Below are 20,583 nucleotides of genomic sequence, written 5' to 3'. Positions count from 1 at the left end.
TTCTCATTTGTTTCAAACACACAGAATGACCAAATTGTCAATTTTTCAATGCATGCAATGAGGTCTTCTCTTTTTAGAGGACCTACATGTATATGCTATCCATGATATATTTTGAGGAAAATAAGAGATATTAGTACTGATATCCGGGAGAGTTTTATATGCATAAGTCACCATCCACTGAGCATCTATTCCCATAGATGTTAGCAATCTCATATTTCAAACATTCATATCTCTCTTACTATTGGTCCGATTTATTTCAAACTTTTACCATTCTGTTTCTTTTATTTCATGTGTTCTGCTTACTTAAAAATGAACTTATTGCAAATTTTTGGATGCAAATGCATCGACAATTGAGACTTCCCCCAGGTGTTATGATTTGCAGAGGAGGGGCCAAGTTTCAATATCTGCTGCACCATGAGAATTCAACATTTTGAGATATTTCTTTTAAAATATATGTTTTTGTTTCAGAGAGTCGATGTCATTTGCTTTTGAATATCAATTTCCTCGGGATTCATTAAACAACAAACCTGTGAATTCTGAACCATTAGAAAATGCAGTACAGATAACTGATAGAAACTAAGAAGTTTGGATTATTTCTAAGAATCAAAACAAGAAAATGAAGCGTGATAAATAGGAACTTGTCATTATGTTTTATTCATAAATATTTTGCTGCATGCTATTCACAGAAGCAGCATACAAACATTGTTTTGTTATATTGAAAACAAAAGGAGTTAATACAATTTTCTATTCTACACTTATTTCCAACGTACAAACATTGTATTTGTTGGTAAATCAAAAATAAATATGATTTTTTTTTTTGGCCAATGCATCATGGGTATTTCAGGTTCTTCAGACTTTTTTTGGGACTTCTTTGTTTCTGCCATTAATAATCCTTTACTACCAGCAGCTAATTATTTTTCGATTGATGTGAATAACATTTTTTTTCCATATAAAAATTGTCCTTTCAAAGAAGTTGATCTTAATCACCAATATAAACAGGAAACAATGACCCAACATGATATTTAATATAAGCTTAGAAAGAAAATAAATACTTGCATAATAAGATTTTAAAAAGTAAACGTAGCATAAATGACATAAATACATGAGCTAAAACTAAAAAAAGGAAGATAATATATACATTAGTGACACAGTAATACATATGCCTTCACAAACCTTTTTTTTTATCAACTTCTGGCTGCTTTTTGGTTCTATTTTAATGGACATGTTATTTTGTTTTCATAGCACCACTAAAAATAAAACTGAAACAAGTTTTTTAATTGCCAAAAAATGTTCTATGAAATGGTGATATTCAATGATGAAGCAAATATTATTATACATTCAGCTTTTAGAAACAATAAAAATGGAAGATCTAAAAATTGCATTCTTTACAAATTAATGTATGTATTCACATGTTTCCTTCTACTTCCATGCAAACCTTAATTCCTGATATAATTCTTGCTTTTCACTAACTTTCACTACTCTTTCTATACAATCATTTCCTCTCAACTTACTTTGATTTCAAACTGTGTTTAGTTTTAGTTTGGACATAGGTTTCTAAAGTATACTACATTATATATGATTGTTAGTAATGACAACGGTTAGGAAATACATAAACTTACAATGAAATATTCAAAACACTGCTTGAGGATTAAAAGATCAATACATGATAATGGTCATGAATTACATGTCAGTGCAGCTCTACTGCATGTAATAATACATGCTTTGGTGGGAAAATAATAAATTGTAGTCTTTGTAATAATAATAATAATAGCTAGTTCTTATATAGCGCTTTTCCGGACCGAAGTCCCTATCAAAGTGCTTTACAGATATATATCATTACCCCTGTCATTGGATTCAGGCTTACCCGCACACAATGTATGCACATTCTCCACTCCCTGGGGAGCATTCCAGCCAGGCAACATGCATACCACTATGATATCCAATTTGTTATATTCACATTGTAAGGCAGCTGATGGTACTAAGGTTTTAAGAAGATAACAATTATTCCCATTCCTTCAGTTTTTCTGGAAATGTCTGCTTATATGTACTGCTCATACTCTGTGCAGAGTTAGATATGGGCATTAACAACAGATATTTTAATTGCTATATTTAAAAACATTCTAGAAAATTGTGGTAATTCACAGACATGTACATCTATGGTATCTGTGTTCTTAGTTTCGACGTCAATATTACAAGAATATTTTAATCCTAATACAATTTCTCATCATTTCCCTCTTGTTGACATCATAAGATAAGTGCACAAAAAAGACCTACTAGAAAAATTCCCTTAACAATTAAATTTCCAGAAAATATATTTTATCTCTGATTGTTTTTAAAATCTATTTTCTATCTTGTACATTAAATTGCATATACTAGTAGTGAAAAAAATGATCTCTCACTTTCCATACACTTTATGTACAGTAAACAAACCCTATACAACCATGTACTACCTCTAATACTACATAAATCAGTCTTGATTGTATGATATATATCAGTCAAGTATCTAAATACAAAATCTTGTATATAACATTCAGAACAAAGGCTTGGTCCATCATCTTGGATTTTACTCCCTTAATCCATTTATTTAGAATATAGAATATAGAAAGAATTTACCCTTGTTTTACAAACATGTTTAGTATCCCTAAGAGTGGTGTTGTAGAATTGCTCAGCTATCATTCATTGTGCAGTTTCTGGCATATCTAATGTTACCAAAATACACCTAAAGTTTGTTTGATCTGTTATCTATCCCTTTATTCAAACTTTCTTGAACAAGTCATTGTAAACAGAGTTGTATATGGTTGATTAATAAATTCCAAACATATCCTAATTTTCTAGAGCCTCCTTTAAATCCAGTTATCATTATTATTATCTCGGTTCCTATCGCATATATTTAAGTTCTTAATCGAACCTCGGCCACTTATGTAAGACCTCTTTGTTCAAAACATGCCCTAACCCATTACTCTCCAGAATATAACAATTTTGTTTGGTTATCGCCCGTAGCCATTCATATGGAAGCTGCTTGGTATGATCTCACTTCTTCTTTCCCTTACCGGGGAGTGTTTGTGAAGCATGAAGAGCTGCATCTTCAGCAGCTTGTTGTTTCTTCTGATTGAACAGGTTGATCTCTTCACTCAGGAGACGACGTTGTTCATCTAGCTTCTTCTTCTCATCGGCATACTCCTTCTTCACCTTATCAAACCGTTCATGGAGCTAGAAATGACAAAAGACAGAGATGGTATTAAATAGAGTTCCTTCTTCATCTTGGCAAACCATTTACATGTATGGAGCTAGCAATGACAAAAGACAGAGATGATTTTAGAGAGTTTGGTTATTGGTTAGAAAGAGTGTTACACTTTGTTCTGAACTAATTTTAGTTAAAAAGTTAATTTAACTGTAGCTTATTGACATGGACATTAGATTTATTCATATTCATGATTGGGGTTAAGGTAGCCTCACTTTACAACTAATCAAGTAGACCAGTGCATCAATAATAGTTTTCATTTCTATTTACAAACAAAAATTCAATACATTTATCAGAAGCTCTGAACCAAAATGTACAAAATACACCCTCCCCTAAAAATGTGATTATTCCCAGGTTTTGTATCAAAACTTATACTAGTAAAGTAAGTAATATTCAAGGTAACCTTTGAAATGATGATGAATTTGATCGGTGATTTTAAAGCATCATTGAGATGTAAAGCGATAAACAGCAGCAATTTTTTAATGAAGTAAGCATACAACATTTAACATGCATTTTTGTATATTTTAACACAGAGACCAGTGAATATGTGTAGGACCTTTGTTGCACGTGTACACGACCATTAAAGGGGAAGTCCACCCTGAAATTAAGTTAGTTTTAATAGGAGTAGAAAAATGAGAGAAACAAGTCAGTGAAAGTTTGAGCAAATTCCGATTAAAAATAAGGAAGTTAGGATTTTTGAAGTTGTGATCAATCAAACACAAATTGGCAACTCTATGACGTATCATGCGAGCTCAACTTCCATTTGTTCAGTACTAAAAAAATCTAAAATTTTCATTTTCCCTCAAGAAAAATTTCAACCATACATGCACCCTAAATATAATAATTGCAAATATGTTTCTATACTCCCCCTGCAAGGAACAAATATATATTCCGTCATCAATAACGAAGAAAACATGATTTTATGGAATATTATGCACAAAGCAAATGAAGGAGAGCTTGTATAATAAGTCACAGAGTTGCCAATTTGTATTTGATTGATCACAACTTCAATAATTCATAACTTTCTTATTTTCATTCAGAATTTGCTCAAACTTTCACTCACCTGATTTTCTTATTATTCTGCCTCTATCGAAACAAACTTATTTTGGGGGTGGACTTTCCCTTTAACACGTTGTAAGCAACAAAACGCTGCAATTGACCACTTCATATCTGAATAGGCCTTACAGGTTGTTTTCCTTACCTCTTTCTCCATTGTCTTGAGTTGTGCTTCCTTGACCTTGACACGTTCTACAAACACCTGTCTCATCTTATCTTCTTTGACCTGAAGTGCTTTGACATGCTCCTCTCTCTTCAGCTCGTATGTCTGCTGTAAGCTGGGATAGGAATATTAACAGATTAAAAGATTTAATTACTCCAGCCTTCTTACCTTAAAGTGTACCAATCACCTGAAGAAGAAAATATTGTTTGGCTAGAAAGTGAAAAATCAACCTGAAAATGTATAGGCTAATAGCTTTTTTTTTATTAAAGATTATGCCAGTGCATACGCATGCTTTGACCTATCTATTCAACATTTTAAATTAATATCTACTGAAATAATATTTGAATGCAATATCTCTTTGCTATTAAATACATTTGATTTCATATTCAGTATAACTGTGTGTCCTATGAAAGTGAGCTGCATACTCAATGTAAATGCCTAGCAGCGTCCAAATTTATATAAAGTACATACTAAAGAAAATAATGACATATTAAATAACAGAATATCTAATGAATTCAACAGCATACAGAAATGTGTATTTTATAGGCTTATAAGGCTGGTTCACGGATTACTAAATATTCACTTGGCCAATCTAACAAGCAGGTCTGATCTTATCTAGAATGTTGTATGACAGGTTTACCTACCTCATTGGTTTATTATCAGCAGCAGTATCTACGAAGCCCATCTCCTCTAGCTTACATCGTCTGTAGAGCTCATAGTGACGGGTATGTGTCTGCTCAATCAGGTCTTCCATGTTAGTTCTTATCAACATCTCACGGAGCTTTACAAAGTCACAATGGTTCTCATTCTCAACTGTGTACAAGAAATGCAAACAATCATTTCTATCATTATAAATCAATAACATCAAAGAGATATAACAAGGTCCATAGACACTTTTGGCATCCCCCACCCCCTCCCAAAATGTAAGATTTCTCAACAACAAAATATGATACTCTCAATAGTAAATGGTTGTAATGGTAATTTTTTTTCAGTCAGGTATCAATCAAATGAGATGTGAAATAAATATAAAGATCACTGGATACTATTTAAATTCCCCTGCATACTTGCTTTCCTTGTTTAATACTATATTGTCCTATCAAACAGTGGATTTCAAGTAAATGTCTTTCTCGAAGATGTCTTTATTGATAAGATGTTCAAGATCACACTTTTCTGTTATGACTCTTATTATTCTTGTATGAGCTTTAAAGATTCATTATATGACTAAATACGTAAAAATCAACAAGAAACTACTAATACTTTTAAAGCAACAAATCTTTTACAATGAATATGAGTGACCTACCTTGTACAATACCCCATGGATACTGCCTTGCTCTCACCATCTTATTACCCATCTTAACCTCCTCTGTACTTCCTACTACAGCAAATGGAAGGTGGCCCTGAAATAAGATAGTAATATCACAATCATTAGTCTACACAACACTGAATGAAAAGTAGTTCAAAAAAAAAAGTCTAGAATAAAATTGACTGTAATCACCATGCAACAAATTTGTTTCTTATTACTCCAATGTCAATTTTAACACCAACTAAATTCCCAACCTCCTGGACTGAACAATAGATCTTGGGGTAACCCTAACCTTAATCATATCATAACCTAAACTTGAAACCCCAACCAGAGTATTATATCTGTGACGAAATAAAACAGGAAGCAAATGTGGAGCATGTGTAAGATCACTTATATAAATAGGCATCTTTGAGTCAAATACCTTTTTTTTACAATATGATCACAAACTACAATCCATATTACTTTTATTCCAATATATTGTTTATGTTTTATTGTGCTATTTCAATTCTAAATAAGTGAAATTTATTCAATGATCAGTCACAGAATAACAAATTATAATAAAAATGTCTTAGGAGGTGGAAGGGAAAGAAATACAAGTCTAATTCTGTTTTAAGATCTATTCACCAAGCTGTATATCTTACATTCATGGTTGAGTTGAGATCTGCTACGGTTTCATCATCAGTAGGGAATTGGTAGATTTGTACTCCATTGCTTACAAGCTCACTCATGATCTAAGGTACATAAGATAGTGAGAATAAATCAATTAAGATATTTTGATAAAGCACAGATGAGAATAAATGATCAAAATGAAAGGGAGAAAAGAGAGAAGTACATATAAAATTGTAACAAAATCAATGAGATTTGCATCTCAGATATCTCATGTAACTTGGGAAGGCATAGATTTTCTCACGATAAATGGGATATACAAATAGTTGCTGTATTTTTCCTAAGGAAGGTAAATTGATATTTCATGCAGTCTTCATTCGACAACCCATGTTTAGCTGTGATTAAAGAATAGTTTAACAAATACAAAAAGATGAAATAAAAAATCGGCACACTCTTAACATAGTCTTTTCTTAAGATATTTCAAACAAAATTAAAACATGTTAGTGTTTAAAATTAAAATTACATATGAAAACTTTTTCCACTGGTATGAATTTAAAAAATGGATTTACTAATAGAAATAATCATAAGAAGTTACAATGTAGAATAGATTGATACAGATTTATTTGAACAGAATTACAGACTAATAATACTGACCTTGATTTTGAAGCGATGAAGTTCACTCTTTGAGACGGTATCAGCCTTAGCGATGACCGGGATGATGTTGACCTTACTATCAAGCTTCTTCATGGTGACCAGGTCAAGTGATTTGAGAGAATGACCGGTAGGAGCAATGAAGTAGAGACATGCATGGATACGAGTATCATGGTACATATGAAACGCTCTCTTGATCTTCAGTTCTTCTTGGAGGTAGTTCTCAAACTGACTGTCAATGTACTCCACGATGGACTTGTAACTGGGGGTAATAAAGGAGAAATGGAGTAATGCTATCTGTTTTAATACAGGTATGTATTTTCCTGTTCAAAAGAACATTTACCGATGTTTTAAAGTGAAGCTGTAGTGTTCATAATTACAATTTACATATACTTTCATCATGCATGATTTTAGTGTAGCTGATTTTTAGGTCTAAATTAGTCTTTGAAATGAATTTTGTAACCACGTGTGTGCATGAATCTCTTTCCCTAGCAAAGTATCCACCTCATATGAATGGCAGAAAACATTTGCTTAAGCGATCAGTGTGCATTGATTCAAACAGTGCTGTATACAGCCCTTTGTCATCAAAACAGCCATGAAGGAAGCAGATAGTAAAAGTGGTACCAGGTGTGTTTGTGATTGTAAGAAGAAAGGGCAATGTAGGAAGTATGAACGTGATGCCACAAGAACCTATCATCTTTGCATACATGTCAAGCGTGACAACAATATCTTTGTTTAATCATCAATTAAAATACACGTTCACAATAAATGATAAACAATACTAAAATTAGAAAAATAAAGGTAACAATTATTTGTATCAAACTTACCATTATGGAAGATACATTTCAACAAGAAAATCTATTCTGGTACACTACTGATTGGTTGTTTTTATTTTTAACCAGTGATTTGTCATTTTGAAATGTTATGTTTGTAAAGTGTAACGACAAGATTGATGCCCTACCTTTCATCCTTGTTGATCTGATCACCAAACCCTACAGTATTAACAATGGTCAGCTTCAGTCTAACGGTAGATTCCTGCAGCTCTGTAAGGACAAGATAACAAATCATCTTCAAATGACTAGAACATGAATAGGAATGTATCAGGGCTACACTTGAAGGCAATAATTCAATATCTTTAGCATCGCAGACAGTACATATTTCATAAATACCCGATGCAGAATTTCACTATTTTAAACAGGACCTTTTTTTTTCTCTTTGGGGGGGGGGGGGGGGAGGGGCAGAAGAATATAATCATCTAACCCTTACGTATCTCATATGTGCCCACATTGAATAGAATAATAAGTAGCGCAGGGAATAAAGTACTGTAACTGATTTTATTTTTCCCCTTATCATTGAATGGAAATGAAAACTTGACAATGATTTCCTTGTATAGATCAGCAATAAACATGCCATTCTCTTCTCCAGTTTCCTTCCTCTGTAGGTACTTTACTAATGTATGCATTCATGACAGAACACATCATGAACCACACATTCACCTTTGACAAGTTCCAAAATATAGTCGGTAAGGAAACAGATATTCAAAGATAAACAACTGGAAGGAAAAAATTGTCAGACATGAACTTCCTGCATTTGTGCGCATGAGGCCATTTATAGAGCATTTCAAATGGAATCTGGATAATGATATTCAATTCAATCAATCTCATAGTAACGCCACATCATTTGAGAAATATTCCATCATATGTACACCCTGATCAAACCCTTACAGAAGTAATACATAATAAATCATATACAAGTATATATTGAGAGGTTTAAGACAGATACCAGTAATGGATAAGAGATGGATTTATCATCATTACAGCCAAATGTTTGACTTTAATGACAAACATGCAATTAAACTTTAGTCTATAATACTATAAAAACAGCTTGTATCCCTAGAACCAATACCGTGTCTTTTAAAGCGATACCGAACAAACTTTCTGCCCTAGCGTTCTGTTTATTGCACAGCGCCATCTCATGGTCAACTTGCCGACAGTACTTAACCTCATACTCAATTCCCACTTTGCAGACCTAGGACTTGATGCGAGAACAAACTATGAGACCATACTGCTGCACAGCTGACCTCAGATGACACGATGGCAGAGCTTCTAGTACAGAATGGCTTTAATAATTTGATTGATCAATGTGACAAACATTTCCTCTTACCATATGTATTAGCCTTGAGTTCCACACCGGGCAGTGTATGGGTTGCTTGTACATTCTCAAACTCTGTGTTAAACAAGGTGTCCATTAACGTTGACTTGCCAAGACCAGTCTCACCTATCATGCAAAAGAAAAATATAATCCTTTAACTATATGTTTAAAATATTTCATAGACACGCTCTATAATTACACCATTGTCAATTACATGTACAGTACATACATAGTGAGCCTATGGACAGTGGCGATACAAAAAGCACAATGCCATAATAATATGTAGAATGTGTGAATGGCCCCTTTAATTTAAGAGCTGTTTCACTTTCTACATGTACACATTAGTCTGTAAGGCGAACATTATGTATGCAAGTGCAGAAAAGTGTTGCACTAAAAATTATGTGCATTTATACGGTTGAGGCATTACCAGGTACTTCTTTTTTCCCTTTTTTTTTGGGGGGGGGGGGGGGGGGAAGAGTATTTTTCTAATCATCCATTTTTTTTAAATATAACATATTTATGTGAAATATAAAACTGAAGAAGGAATTGTCTATACTATATATATATATATATATATATATATATTGTTTACAGTAGGCAAAGTCTACATCATCATGTACATGTACATCTACAATGTAGGCCCTACACCTTTAACACATGCATTATGAAAATGAAAGTTTCCTTAAAACCACAATCTATTGAATTTAAACTTAGGAAATTATTATCAACTGGGGAATTAAAAGGAAATAGGGCAAAACAGTATTGACGAAATTGTGAATCACCGGCATTATTTTTCAGCAAAATAGTGGGAAACAGGGATTTTGTCCCTTTTTCAATGCCAACCCCTTTATAAATAGTCTGCAAAATCCAAACACTTTTATTATAACATGTGATACTCATTAGTAAGTCTAGATGAAGACTAAAAGGGCTATTTTTGCTTTTGATACTTCACAGCCTGCTCTGGATAAGAATAACGGGGAAACAAAATAGGGTAGCCTTTACTCCAAGTGTTCAGCCATTTTGTACTATAATTTTCAAGCAAGGAAGAGTCTGAACTTCTAGACTATGGTTCTTCAATTAATTTGATGACCATTTGAAACTATAAAATGAAACAATACTTAACCTATCATGAGTTGACCCTGGCATGATACACACTCACACACTCCCATAACCCCATAAGGAGTGTGCATAAAGACCATTAATTACTCAAGAGAAAATGACATAGATAAATGTATGTCTCTCTATATTAGAGCAGTAAAGCTAATATGATATGGAGAGGAAAAGGGAAAAGAAGATTCTTACAGGACACTTCATAAACTCTCTCTGATCATGTGTGATTGTGAATACTGTATTTTTATATGTCCCCTTCCTTAAAGCTCACACCAATCATAATGAATTTTAACACCATTCTGGCTATGACCTCTTTCATATGTTATGAGTAGGCCTCCTTACACCTATTCAGTAAATTCATAATACAACATACATTGTATACATGTACCTCTCTCCAGCAGTGTAAAATCACTTTCTGTATTAAAGGGGGCTCCTTATATTTTACTACAGTTCAAAACTTCAAGTGACCAATATTTATGTTAGTTTTGGTTATTTGTCTGCTTGTTTGCTGTCTTGCTTGTTTATATTTACTAGAGCTCTGTCTCTTTAATTTAGATAATAATAATCAACATTCATAGGGGAATAGGAGGTGGCATATCTTCCCTGACCCATCCCGAAAAAACACCATTCATCCTTCCTCCCTTCTCATAATAACCCTGAAAGATAGTAAGAAGACTTTATGAATCAAAAGTTCAGAATTACTACTTTGAATTTCAAGTATACCTGTCAGTATTAAACCATTTACAATATTCCTTATGACCAATTGATTGATTGATTGAAGGATTTTATTGATAATTATCCATTCTCGCAGTCCAAAGACTGAATTGCAATGGTTACAAAAGTTTACAATGTACATGATAAAAGCAATTATACAATAATATATTAAAACAGTCTAGGTAATCAACATTGAAATACAAATAAAAGTGATCAAATGACAATTATAATGGCAACTATCATTAATTTCAAATAATAAGCATGAAATTCTTAACTGAAACATTCTAAAAATATACTATTGAAATTAATCATTAAAACCATTACTATTACGAATATGGCATGCCGAAGGGTTGATTTTTTGTCATTGGTAAAACATATTGGAAATCTTGAAATTGGATTTCATGATGGATTAAGAAATAAAGTGAATTACATTGCAAATTCGCGAAGAATATTGAAATTTGTTGATAATAAAAAAAAATAAAATAAACATATTGCACTGGCTAAATACTAGGTGTTCGGTGTGAATTCATTAATATTCAAGTATTACTCGTTCTTTAAAATTCAATGCTATTACTATACATTTTAAATCACAATTGAATATGAAATAATTGAAAAAATTGATTTAAAAATTCAATGATTAAATACCTATTGGCTAAGTACTAGGTGTTCGGTGTTAATTCATTAATATTCAAGTATTACTCGTTCTTTAAAATTCAATGCTATTAATATACATTTTAAATTAGATATGAAATAATTGAAAATATTGATATAAAAATTCAATGATTAAATACCTATTGCACAATTACTGGCAAATACTCCCCACAAGGAGTGTATTACATTTTATATTACAGCAAAATGAATATCAGGCATACAAAATAATTGGCATCAGAAAAAATGTTCGTTCAGAGTCCTTACCAAGTAAGGAAGAGTGCTGTGTCTCAGTCTTTCTGTTCGGCATTTAAAGTCTCTCAATCTATTACTGTGTCTCAATCGTCGATTCGTGCTCTGCATCACTGGAAGCCAGTCGCGAAAGTGCTTGTAGAGCGATTCTGCGAACCTTAGGCACAGATGTTCCCTTCTGTCAGAGAGGGATTGCAGACCTGAAATCTGGAGGGCATGTTCATAGCTGTGGTATCGATCATGAAAAATGATACGGAGGGCTCTCCTCTGGACTCTCTCGATATCATTGGCCTGTTCAGATGTAATGGATGAATTCCAAACTGGAACACAGTACTCAAGCACAGGTCGAATGTAGCACGTGTAAATTGTGAGGAGATCTTCCACAGGGGCGCGATAACGCTTTAGGGCCCGAATAATGTAGAATTTTCGCGATGCCCTTCCTGTGATATCACGAACGTGGCTGTCCCAACGTAGGTTATGCTGCAGTATGACACCCAGAAGCTTGAGCTCTTTCACTTCCTGCAGAGTTGTATCATCTAGCTCAAGATGCAAAGGTGGAAGTTCGGTCCGTGAGAAGGACACTCTCATCGATTTGCACTTTGACGAGTTGATGCGAAGACCGTTATCCAAACACCATTGATGGAACAGCGTTAAGGTGGAGGGCATCATGTTGCATGACCCTCGTCTGCGGCTTTCTGCGAAGGTTGTGTCATCGACGTATTTCCATCTGGATATACCTGCTGCGTCTGTCAATGCGTCATTAATCAACGCTAGGAAAATTGCTGGCCCAAGGCGAGTACCCTGGGGTACACCTCCAACTGGAGTAAGGGAAGATGAAAGTACTCCGTTGTATCTTGTCATCTGTTGTCGTCCATGAAGAAAGCTACTGATCCATGGCAGCAGGGATGGTCGAGCACCCATTGTGAAGAGTTTATTTATTGCGATATTGTGATTGACTATTAAGTCGAAAGCTTTTGAGAAATCAGTTACAACAATGGTGGAAACAGTTTGGAGCTGATCAGCATTGGTGTGGAGGAAATGTAGAAGATTGACGAGATAATTACTCATGCATTTCAGGAAAATAATGATATTTGTCTATGAACAAGGCATTTGTATGAAACTCTTAAACACACACCACATTGGCACACACACAAATATTCATACATGTATTTTCATAAAAGGAGTGAATTTGTGTATATTCTTGAGTTTGGATATGTTCAGTGTATCTATAAAGTGTAAACCACAGCTGTGTTTGTGTGTTCAGATGATTAGCTTTCCACAGAAGGTGATAATCTCAATCAAGTTCAAGTGGATTCTATCATGGTTGAAACCTGATACTTGAAAGAATATTCAACCCTTCTTCGTTCTATCTTGCTACATGTAGCATCCTTCCATTATGACTCACTATATGAATGCCAATACCATGAAGATAGATCTATGCATATTTAATAGACCAATTTGTAGCTAGCACATGGTACAATGCAAATGACCCCAAATTTCGAGTGAAGTTTGGGGTTCAAGGTCTACATGTAATGTCAACAATTATATGTATTTTCCACTTTTTGATAGTTTGAAAAGTGAAAACATAAAAAGTATATTAATTTTTTCTTTTCTTTCTAATAACAAGAAATTGGCATTTTGTACACAAATATAGTAATTATAAATTTCACTCTGTGTAGCGTATTTTCTATGATTAGTTTTTTAATGTTCGTGAACAACAACAGAATCAACTCAAATTTTCCAGCAACTTTTGCACTTTCTGCTAGTAAGAAAATTTATTATTCAGAGCATTCTGGATAAAAGAATATAACATCACTAAAAGTTGACTCTAAACTTCTATGGGTTTTATATGGAGAGGTCTAACTTGGCACATTTTAGAACAGCCACTTTCAAAGTGATGAAAGTGCTTCATGAATAGCATTTGTTTGCCATCTTTGAAAAGAATACTTCCACCTGTGTATCATGGAGAGCACTGTTGACGCATGACTACACAATTTCATGAACATATATCCGGTATTTTGTGTCAGTGGGTTTTACACATTTTTTAAAAACAAATGACTGTTACTTTCTTGTGCAGATTTTTAAATAAAAACTGGCTTCTTACAGGGAATATGTATATTACTTTTTAGTGCATGCACATGTACATGTACATGTACACTATGTACTGTACATGTATATATGTGTTAATCCTTTACCGTAATTATTAAATGTCTTACCTGACTTTCTTAATATTTTACGAAAATATCCCATTATCTTAATGTGTGTAATAAATGGGGAACTAACCTTAACAATCAATGAACATACATACAGACACATTACATTTACATTTACATTTACATGCACCTTTTAAGTTTTGTCACCACAAGTCCACAACTAGTTTATATACATTGTCCACAGAGCTAGGAAATACAGAAAACTCTAGAGTGGTGATCAATTTGTTCTTCCATTCATGCCTGTATCCCCATTGTTGTGAACACACTTCATAAACCAGTAAACCAGAAAATCTGGGTCCAGTCTTTTCAGTATTATCAATTTTCCACATTCTTTAGAAGGAGTCATCAATTGTTCGCATTTTCTATGGGCAAACCTTTCTGGATGAGAGACTTCATACAAAGCCACCATAACACACATTTGTAGTTCTGATTTGGGTAAACAGAGTTGAATGATCACTGGAATGCTGTAAACTAGCATTGAACATGCAAATGATTAAAAATTCTTTGTAAGAGTGTTGTACTTGGCACTTTGTCAATATTTCAATCAAGTGATAAATTAATTCTTTTTTTAAGTGGGCTATACAAAAGTGTTTGAACAACAATAAATATTGCATTGTTCTGTTGATCAATTAAACATTATTGAAGGCACAAAACACATTTAATGTGTCATTAGTCATAAGTAGCAGTATACAATGTACCATCATTTGTTTAATAGTCATTTTACAGACTTCTGAAGGTGACTGTTAAATTTAATGAATCCAAGAAAGCTATGAATATTTGAAGTTTAAATTGATCAAACACAACTTGGTAATTCTTTTTATAAATGCACAAATATCCTTTGAGGTCAACTCCCATTTGCTTTGTATTAAACAAATATTAATTTTTGTATTTTATTTAAAGACAATATTTCATCATATACATGAACCCTAGTTTTAATTATAGCACTGTACGCTTTTATGCAACCTCTCTGAGAAGAAAAAAATATTTCTTCATGAACTTCAGAGAAAACGGAAATTTACAGTTTTTTATCACATTTCACTGAGCTTTTCCTTTCATTTTTCTGCTTTTATTTATTTTCAAATAAATTTAACGACGACGACTATTTCAGAAACAATTTTTGGTTGAGAATGAATTTTAGACTGTCACGAATTTTCAAACCTGTACGATCAAAATTGAAACCTGTCGCTGGTTTTTAAACCTGTGCAATCAATACTTGTTTGATGCTACACGTCCTTGTGGACCACCCTCTCTCCTAAATGGGAAGGGGAAGATTTTTTTTTTTATTGTACAGGTTTGAAAATTAGTGACAGTCTAAAATTCATTGTCAACCAAAATTATTTCTGAAATAGTAGACATTAAATTTGTTTTTGTTTTCAATTTTATCTTGTCAATGATTAGTATTGTTGATTACACAGTGATTCATGAATTGTTATACCTCAGCATTTTATTGTTACCATTTCTGTTAAGTCACATGGATTGGAAAAGAAGACCTTTGGGTTACAATTATTTAGTTAATCTTTTTCTTTTCCCGGCATCAATGTGACTCTTTTCCAAATGTTCTCTTGTTTTGTATTCAATGATTTATTTCTTTTTTGCTCAATAAATACTACTACTACTACTAATAATAATAATAATAATAATAATAATAATAAAAGTAATAACTACAATGTAATGTAAGAAGAAAACAAACCATAGAATTTACTCACCTACACAGAGGATATTGAATGAGAATCCTTGATTGACAGACTTATTGACCAGCTGGTCAGGAAGACTATCAAAGCCTACATGACCAGCAAGGTTGAGACTTCTCAGTCTATTCCTCTCTTGTTGATCATCTTGGTGACCAACCTATAAAAAGAAAGAAATTGAATTTACTCTCATGTAAATTTAGACCTATTTCTACTTTTCATATTGCTTTGAATTGAATGCTCTACATGTATAAATACAAAGAGCACATCAGAAGTAAATTAACGGGTGGTATTCTGAAAACGATGGATGGATGCCATAATCAGTCGTTTACTTCTCATCAAGAGCTTTGATCAGGCAACTTGATTTGGCACTCTTCCAGAATCTAGGGTAAAGATTAGATCATTTATGTTAGTAATACATTGTTAACTGTCTTGAAGAAGAAAAACAATTTAAATTAGGATAAATCATTGGATAAAGTTTTCTGCGACTATCGCCAATACCCCAAAATGCCCAGATGTTGACTTCATGACCCGGTTTCAAATGCACTCTGGGTCACTCTTTGGAATCATTTTTCACCATTTTTGTTTGATATTTGAACAAAAAATGTAATCAGAATAATACATTTCAAATTTCAAGTCTCACCGATGTTTCTATCAAAAGATACAGCCCCTCTAAAACGCTGCAATATTCATACCATTTTGGTCAGAATCGACGAAAAAAGACGTACATGCAGAGTTATGTTGTTTTGCTAAATTTAGCCAAACAGCTGTATCGCGCGATGTGCATAGCGTACGCATGTTATGCGCAACTTGCAGCTTGAGCCATGTTGTCTCCGCGATATTTGCCATTTGCCTAGTATGGCTAGCCGTTCGCACAATAAAACCCGGAAGTGAATACACGTTATAGTCAATAGCAATATCGCAGAGACTATAATGTGTATTAACTTCTGGGTTTTATTGCGCGAACGGCTAGCCATACTTTCATTCACTATTTTGTTCGTACGCGGAAATGTTACGCAATGTGCCCATGGTTTGGACTGAGCGGAGCGCATGCCTCCCTAATTAGCTGATCCAACAAATAGGGGGAAGGGTATTTTCAAACTGTAATCAGTTGTGATCCCTGGGGGCTAGCGAAAAAATAAGCGCATAGATATATTCCTTAGGACTGGGACTTCTTAACGATCAGGGCGTCATATCTCAAAAGTGACAAACCTCGGTGTTAGCCAGGACACAATGTTTAAATCGCTGTTTTGACCAAGACATTTTTAGAATTCCGAGATGACCCCCCTTTGGAAATATTGGAATTCACCTGCTCTTTAACATGGCACCTCATTTATTCAGGATCACAAAGAATAAAGGTTTGAATCTCGATTTGAAGAAAAAAAAATTGACCAATTTTGCATGGTCGCGCAATGCATGTAGACTGCATAGGGATGCGTGCAATGTCTATGGGAAGAATTTTAGCACACAACATCGGGTGCGCGATCAGACACCCTACCTACAGTCGAATCTACACATCGCATGGAAAAAATTGCTCAGAACTCAGGACAGGTTTGAAATAACTGCAACATCGCACCTTTGTTCACAGCATTTTGACAAAGAATAATTAAATAATGATGGACATGCAGTGGTATTCCCTAAATATTTCTTCCCGAACAATCATGGACTTTGAAAAAACTCCAAGGAGGGCAGTAGCAGCCGACGTGACGAGAGCTTTCGGATATGGATATTGCACATGCATAATACTACATGTAACATCCGCGCGCCACATGCATCCACCGTATACACTGGAAGCATGTAAGTAGTTTGAAATTACGTCCAACAGATCAACATCAGGGCATTGGTGATAGCAAGAAATACTACAGTAAAACAGCAACAATCTTGGAAGATGGACAGAATTGCAGCACACATTCTCGCTAAAAACTATAGGCCTAGATAGGCAAATCCATGCAAAAAAATATATTAAAAAAATTGACTTGAAAACACATCAGACATTTAGTCTGATCCGAATTCAGGAGCAAATTTGAAGAAATTATATTTTTAAATGTTGTAAAACCAAAGACATAACAAGAAAACTGACCATGTATCTGTACTAAAAATCGTACATGTAAAATTGGTCGTAGACATTCGACAGCTGAAAATGACGCGCACGCTTGCGTTACGTGCGTTCTCGAATCCAAAATCATACTTCACACACACACTCTCGCCATACCGCGAATGGTCCGTCATGGGGAGCTAACCGGCTGAGAGTTTGCCAGCGATACCAACGCACCTTCGGAGCTCCGCAGCGCGCCATTTTAGCGGAACTCGAAAGGTTTGAGGTGGGAAGTTGGCGGGCTAGCTTTTTGCCAAAACAACGCTAGATCGTCTGCTGGTAAAGTGAAAATAACTACAATCGAGAACATCGTCGGTTTCTTAACTTTTCAGTGAGATAATTCTGAATTCTAATTGAGACTATATAATAAATTAAATCGACAAAGAAACCTCGGTAGATCTCTTATAACTATACAAAAGCTTGTTTATTTCTTCATTTGACATTTGTTTTCGAGCCATTTTTTCGTGCATGAGTCAAAGCAAACTATGTATTACCAAACTTTCAACACGCAAGGAACGGGAAACACTCGCAGACCTCGTATCAAATTTGTTGCAAAAAAAAATTTCAAGGGTGATTTTGAAGCAGTGAAGAAAATTGGCGCTGCGATGCGCAGAAATATACTTGAAAGAAACTTTAAAAATCACACCTGAATTTTCAGAAAATCGTGTTTGTATTACCGTACCTAGTTGTGAGATGTTTATAACTCAGATTTTATGAAGATTTGTCAGAAAAAAAAAAGTCAATTTTTTCCGTTTGGTGGTCATTTCTAGGCTAATATTTAAAAAGTTGCATCAGTAATGGGCCCGATGTTTCTCTTCTTGTACTCACATGTTATTTCTACCTAGATTAAACATAGGATGGTTAGGGGTAAGACCAGATAACATTATAAAATAGATATATCCTTCCACCCTCTCCATATCCAAATTTTGGGCTGATTATTGCCGACCCACCGCAGCAAGGCCATTCAGATTTTCGTACGCGCGCGAAGCGCCCTCTAGTGCCCCATGAATGTGCCTAGCCTAGATCTATTATAAAAGACTAAAAATGTTTAAAGAGGTAGGGAGGTATAAGAGAAGTCGATTTAACTGACGACCAACCCACATAAAGTCAGATTTGTTTATTGTTTTCCGGAATTGCACTGTGTTGAGCTGAGCTGAGTGACTGAGCTCACTCCTCATTGCATGCCGCGCCATGGGAGCGTCGGAGGCAGAGCGTTGGGGGTCACGCCCATGGTCTTTCACGGGGATTAGCGGAGAGAGCGTTCGCTACAGCACTTTAGCCTACCAATACTACTCATTTTTGCACACTTGCACATAATATTTTTCTCTAAAATTAGTATATTAACTTCATAAGTATACAAAACATACATTATTTTCTCAAATTATTATAATATATTAATTTCTCACTGAGTTTTCGTGTGCTTCCGCCCTTGGTAAATCGCTCTCCATCGTCATTTTGCCTGTACAAAAAAATGGCTGAAGCTAAACTAGCTGGCAGATTGTTACATAGCGCCCTCTAGCTTTAAGAATGGTTCCGAATTTGATTTTGTTTACCACAATATTTATCCAAATATGGTCCTAACGTAACCAATTAAAAAAAATTAAAATATTGAACGAAGTACATGTATGATGTAAATGTCATGGTTATCAATGAAATATTAGTTTAAATCGTAAATCATAACAAAATCATAACAAATGGAAGGAATGAGAAAGCTACACCAGATATACATTCTTTTTTTACATGTAATTATCAATATAAAAGGCCTGCGATTATTCACTTGTTTATCAACATAAGAGATATACATTTATATAATGCTCAGGGGATCAAAATAAATTACCTGCTTCATCATTTCGAATAATCACACAACTATTCGGAGCCAACACCAAAAGCAAAAGTTTGAGCCATGTCGGCAGATTGTGGGAATGCTGCCTCAATAAGTTCAAAAAGTTTAACAAGGAGTATAGAAGAAGAAGAGAAATGGAAATTAAAGAAAAGGAAACTTAAATATTAAAAAAAAAAAGAATAAGAAAAAGATTGAAAGGAAGGCATACTTTTCACACCTTTTAACCGCTGCCACTTAAAGTCTTTGGTAATGTATCTTTTTGTCCCATCAATACGGTCGAACCTAGCCTTTTATTTTGTTTCATTTTAAAGGAAGCCTTGCAAAACTGATCATTTTTTCAATTTTAATTCAAGTCAAATCTGATTTATTAGACAACATGTTTTGCAGCATTAAGCTAATTGTATATGTTTATACACAAGATAAAAATTAACATTAACATTCAAATTACATAGCAATATACAAATTGGTAAAATGTTAATTGTCTAATTACTTCTTGACATTTTTAGGTAAAATACATTATTAACATTCTGGAAAATTCTGAATGTTATATATCAATAGAATTTAATACCTATAAAAATCAACTCATTGATTAATTAATAAGACCAATTACCAAATAAAATTGTAAAACTGTTACCTGTGATACAGAGCAAAGGTCATGAAATTAGTGCATTTGGGTATGTTGTAAAAGAGGAAAAGGATAAGGAAAAGACATAATTATAGCTACAACAAATTTTCCTTGATGCACATGAATTAATAAAATTGCTTCTTTACAAATCAAAATGTCAAAAGCAACAATACTACATAAAGTGATTGTCTTAAACAAGGCCAAAAAAACTTGTATTTGTAGGA

General features: G+C 34.0%; 1 protein-coding gene across 1 annotated transcript; it reads right to left on the bottom strand.

Moving 5' to 3' along the window:
• Positions 1-629: 629 nt before the first annotated feature.
• Positions 630-19,413, bottom strand: LOC586062 (septin-11). The gene is made up of 10 exons (XM_785860.5): positions 19,298-19,413; positions 15,815-15,956; positions 9,184-9,297; positions 7,982-8,063; positions 7,024-7,282; positions 6,405-6,494; positions 5,761-5,857; positions 5,105-5,273; positions 4,443-4,575; positions 630-3,210 (listed from the first exon to the last, which is right to left on the bottom strand). The coding sequence occupies exons 1-10, from the start codon at positions 19,343-19,345 to the stop codon at positions 3,031-3,033; spliced, it is 1,314 nt and encodes a 437-aa protein (XP_790953.3). The 5' UTR covers positions 19,346-19,413; the 3' UTR covers positions 630-3,030.
• Between the last annotated feature and the right edge of the window lie 1,170 nt (positions 19,414-20,583).

The sequence above is a fragment of the Strongylocentrotus purpuratus genome, unplaced genomic scaffold (genome assembly GCF_000002235.5).
Source record: "Strongylocentrotus purpuratus isolate Spur 01 unplaced genomic scaffold, Spur_5.0 spur5_scaffold_11, whole genome shotgun sequence".
NCBI classification, from domain to species: domain Eukaryota; kingdom Metazoa; phylum Echinodermata; class Echinoidea; order Camarodonta; family Strongylocentrotidae; genus Strongylocentrotus; species Strongylocentrotus purpuratus.
This window is presented reverse-complemented; position numbering and strand designations above follow the sequence as displayed.

Excerpts from the sequence above, each read along its gene's own strand:
- LOC586062 (XM_785860.5), bottom strand. The coding sequence starts at position 19,345 with ATGACGATGGAGAGCGATTTACCAAGGGCGGAAGCACACGAAAACTCA. Across the intron at positions 15,957-19,297 it reads CGGAAGCACACGAAAACTCA|GTTGGTCACCAAGATGATCA; the intron begins GTGAGAAATTAA and ends TTCTTTTTATAG. Across the intron at positions 4,576-5,104 it reads GCTGATAATAAACCAATGAG|CTTACAGCAGACATACGAGC; the intron begins GTAGGTAAACCT and ends TTCCTATCCCAG.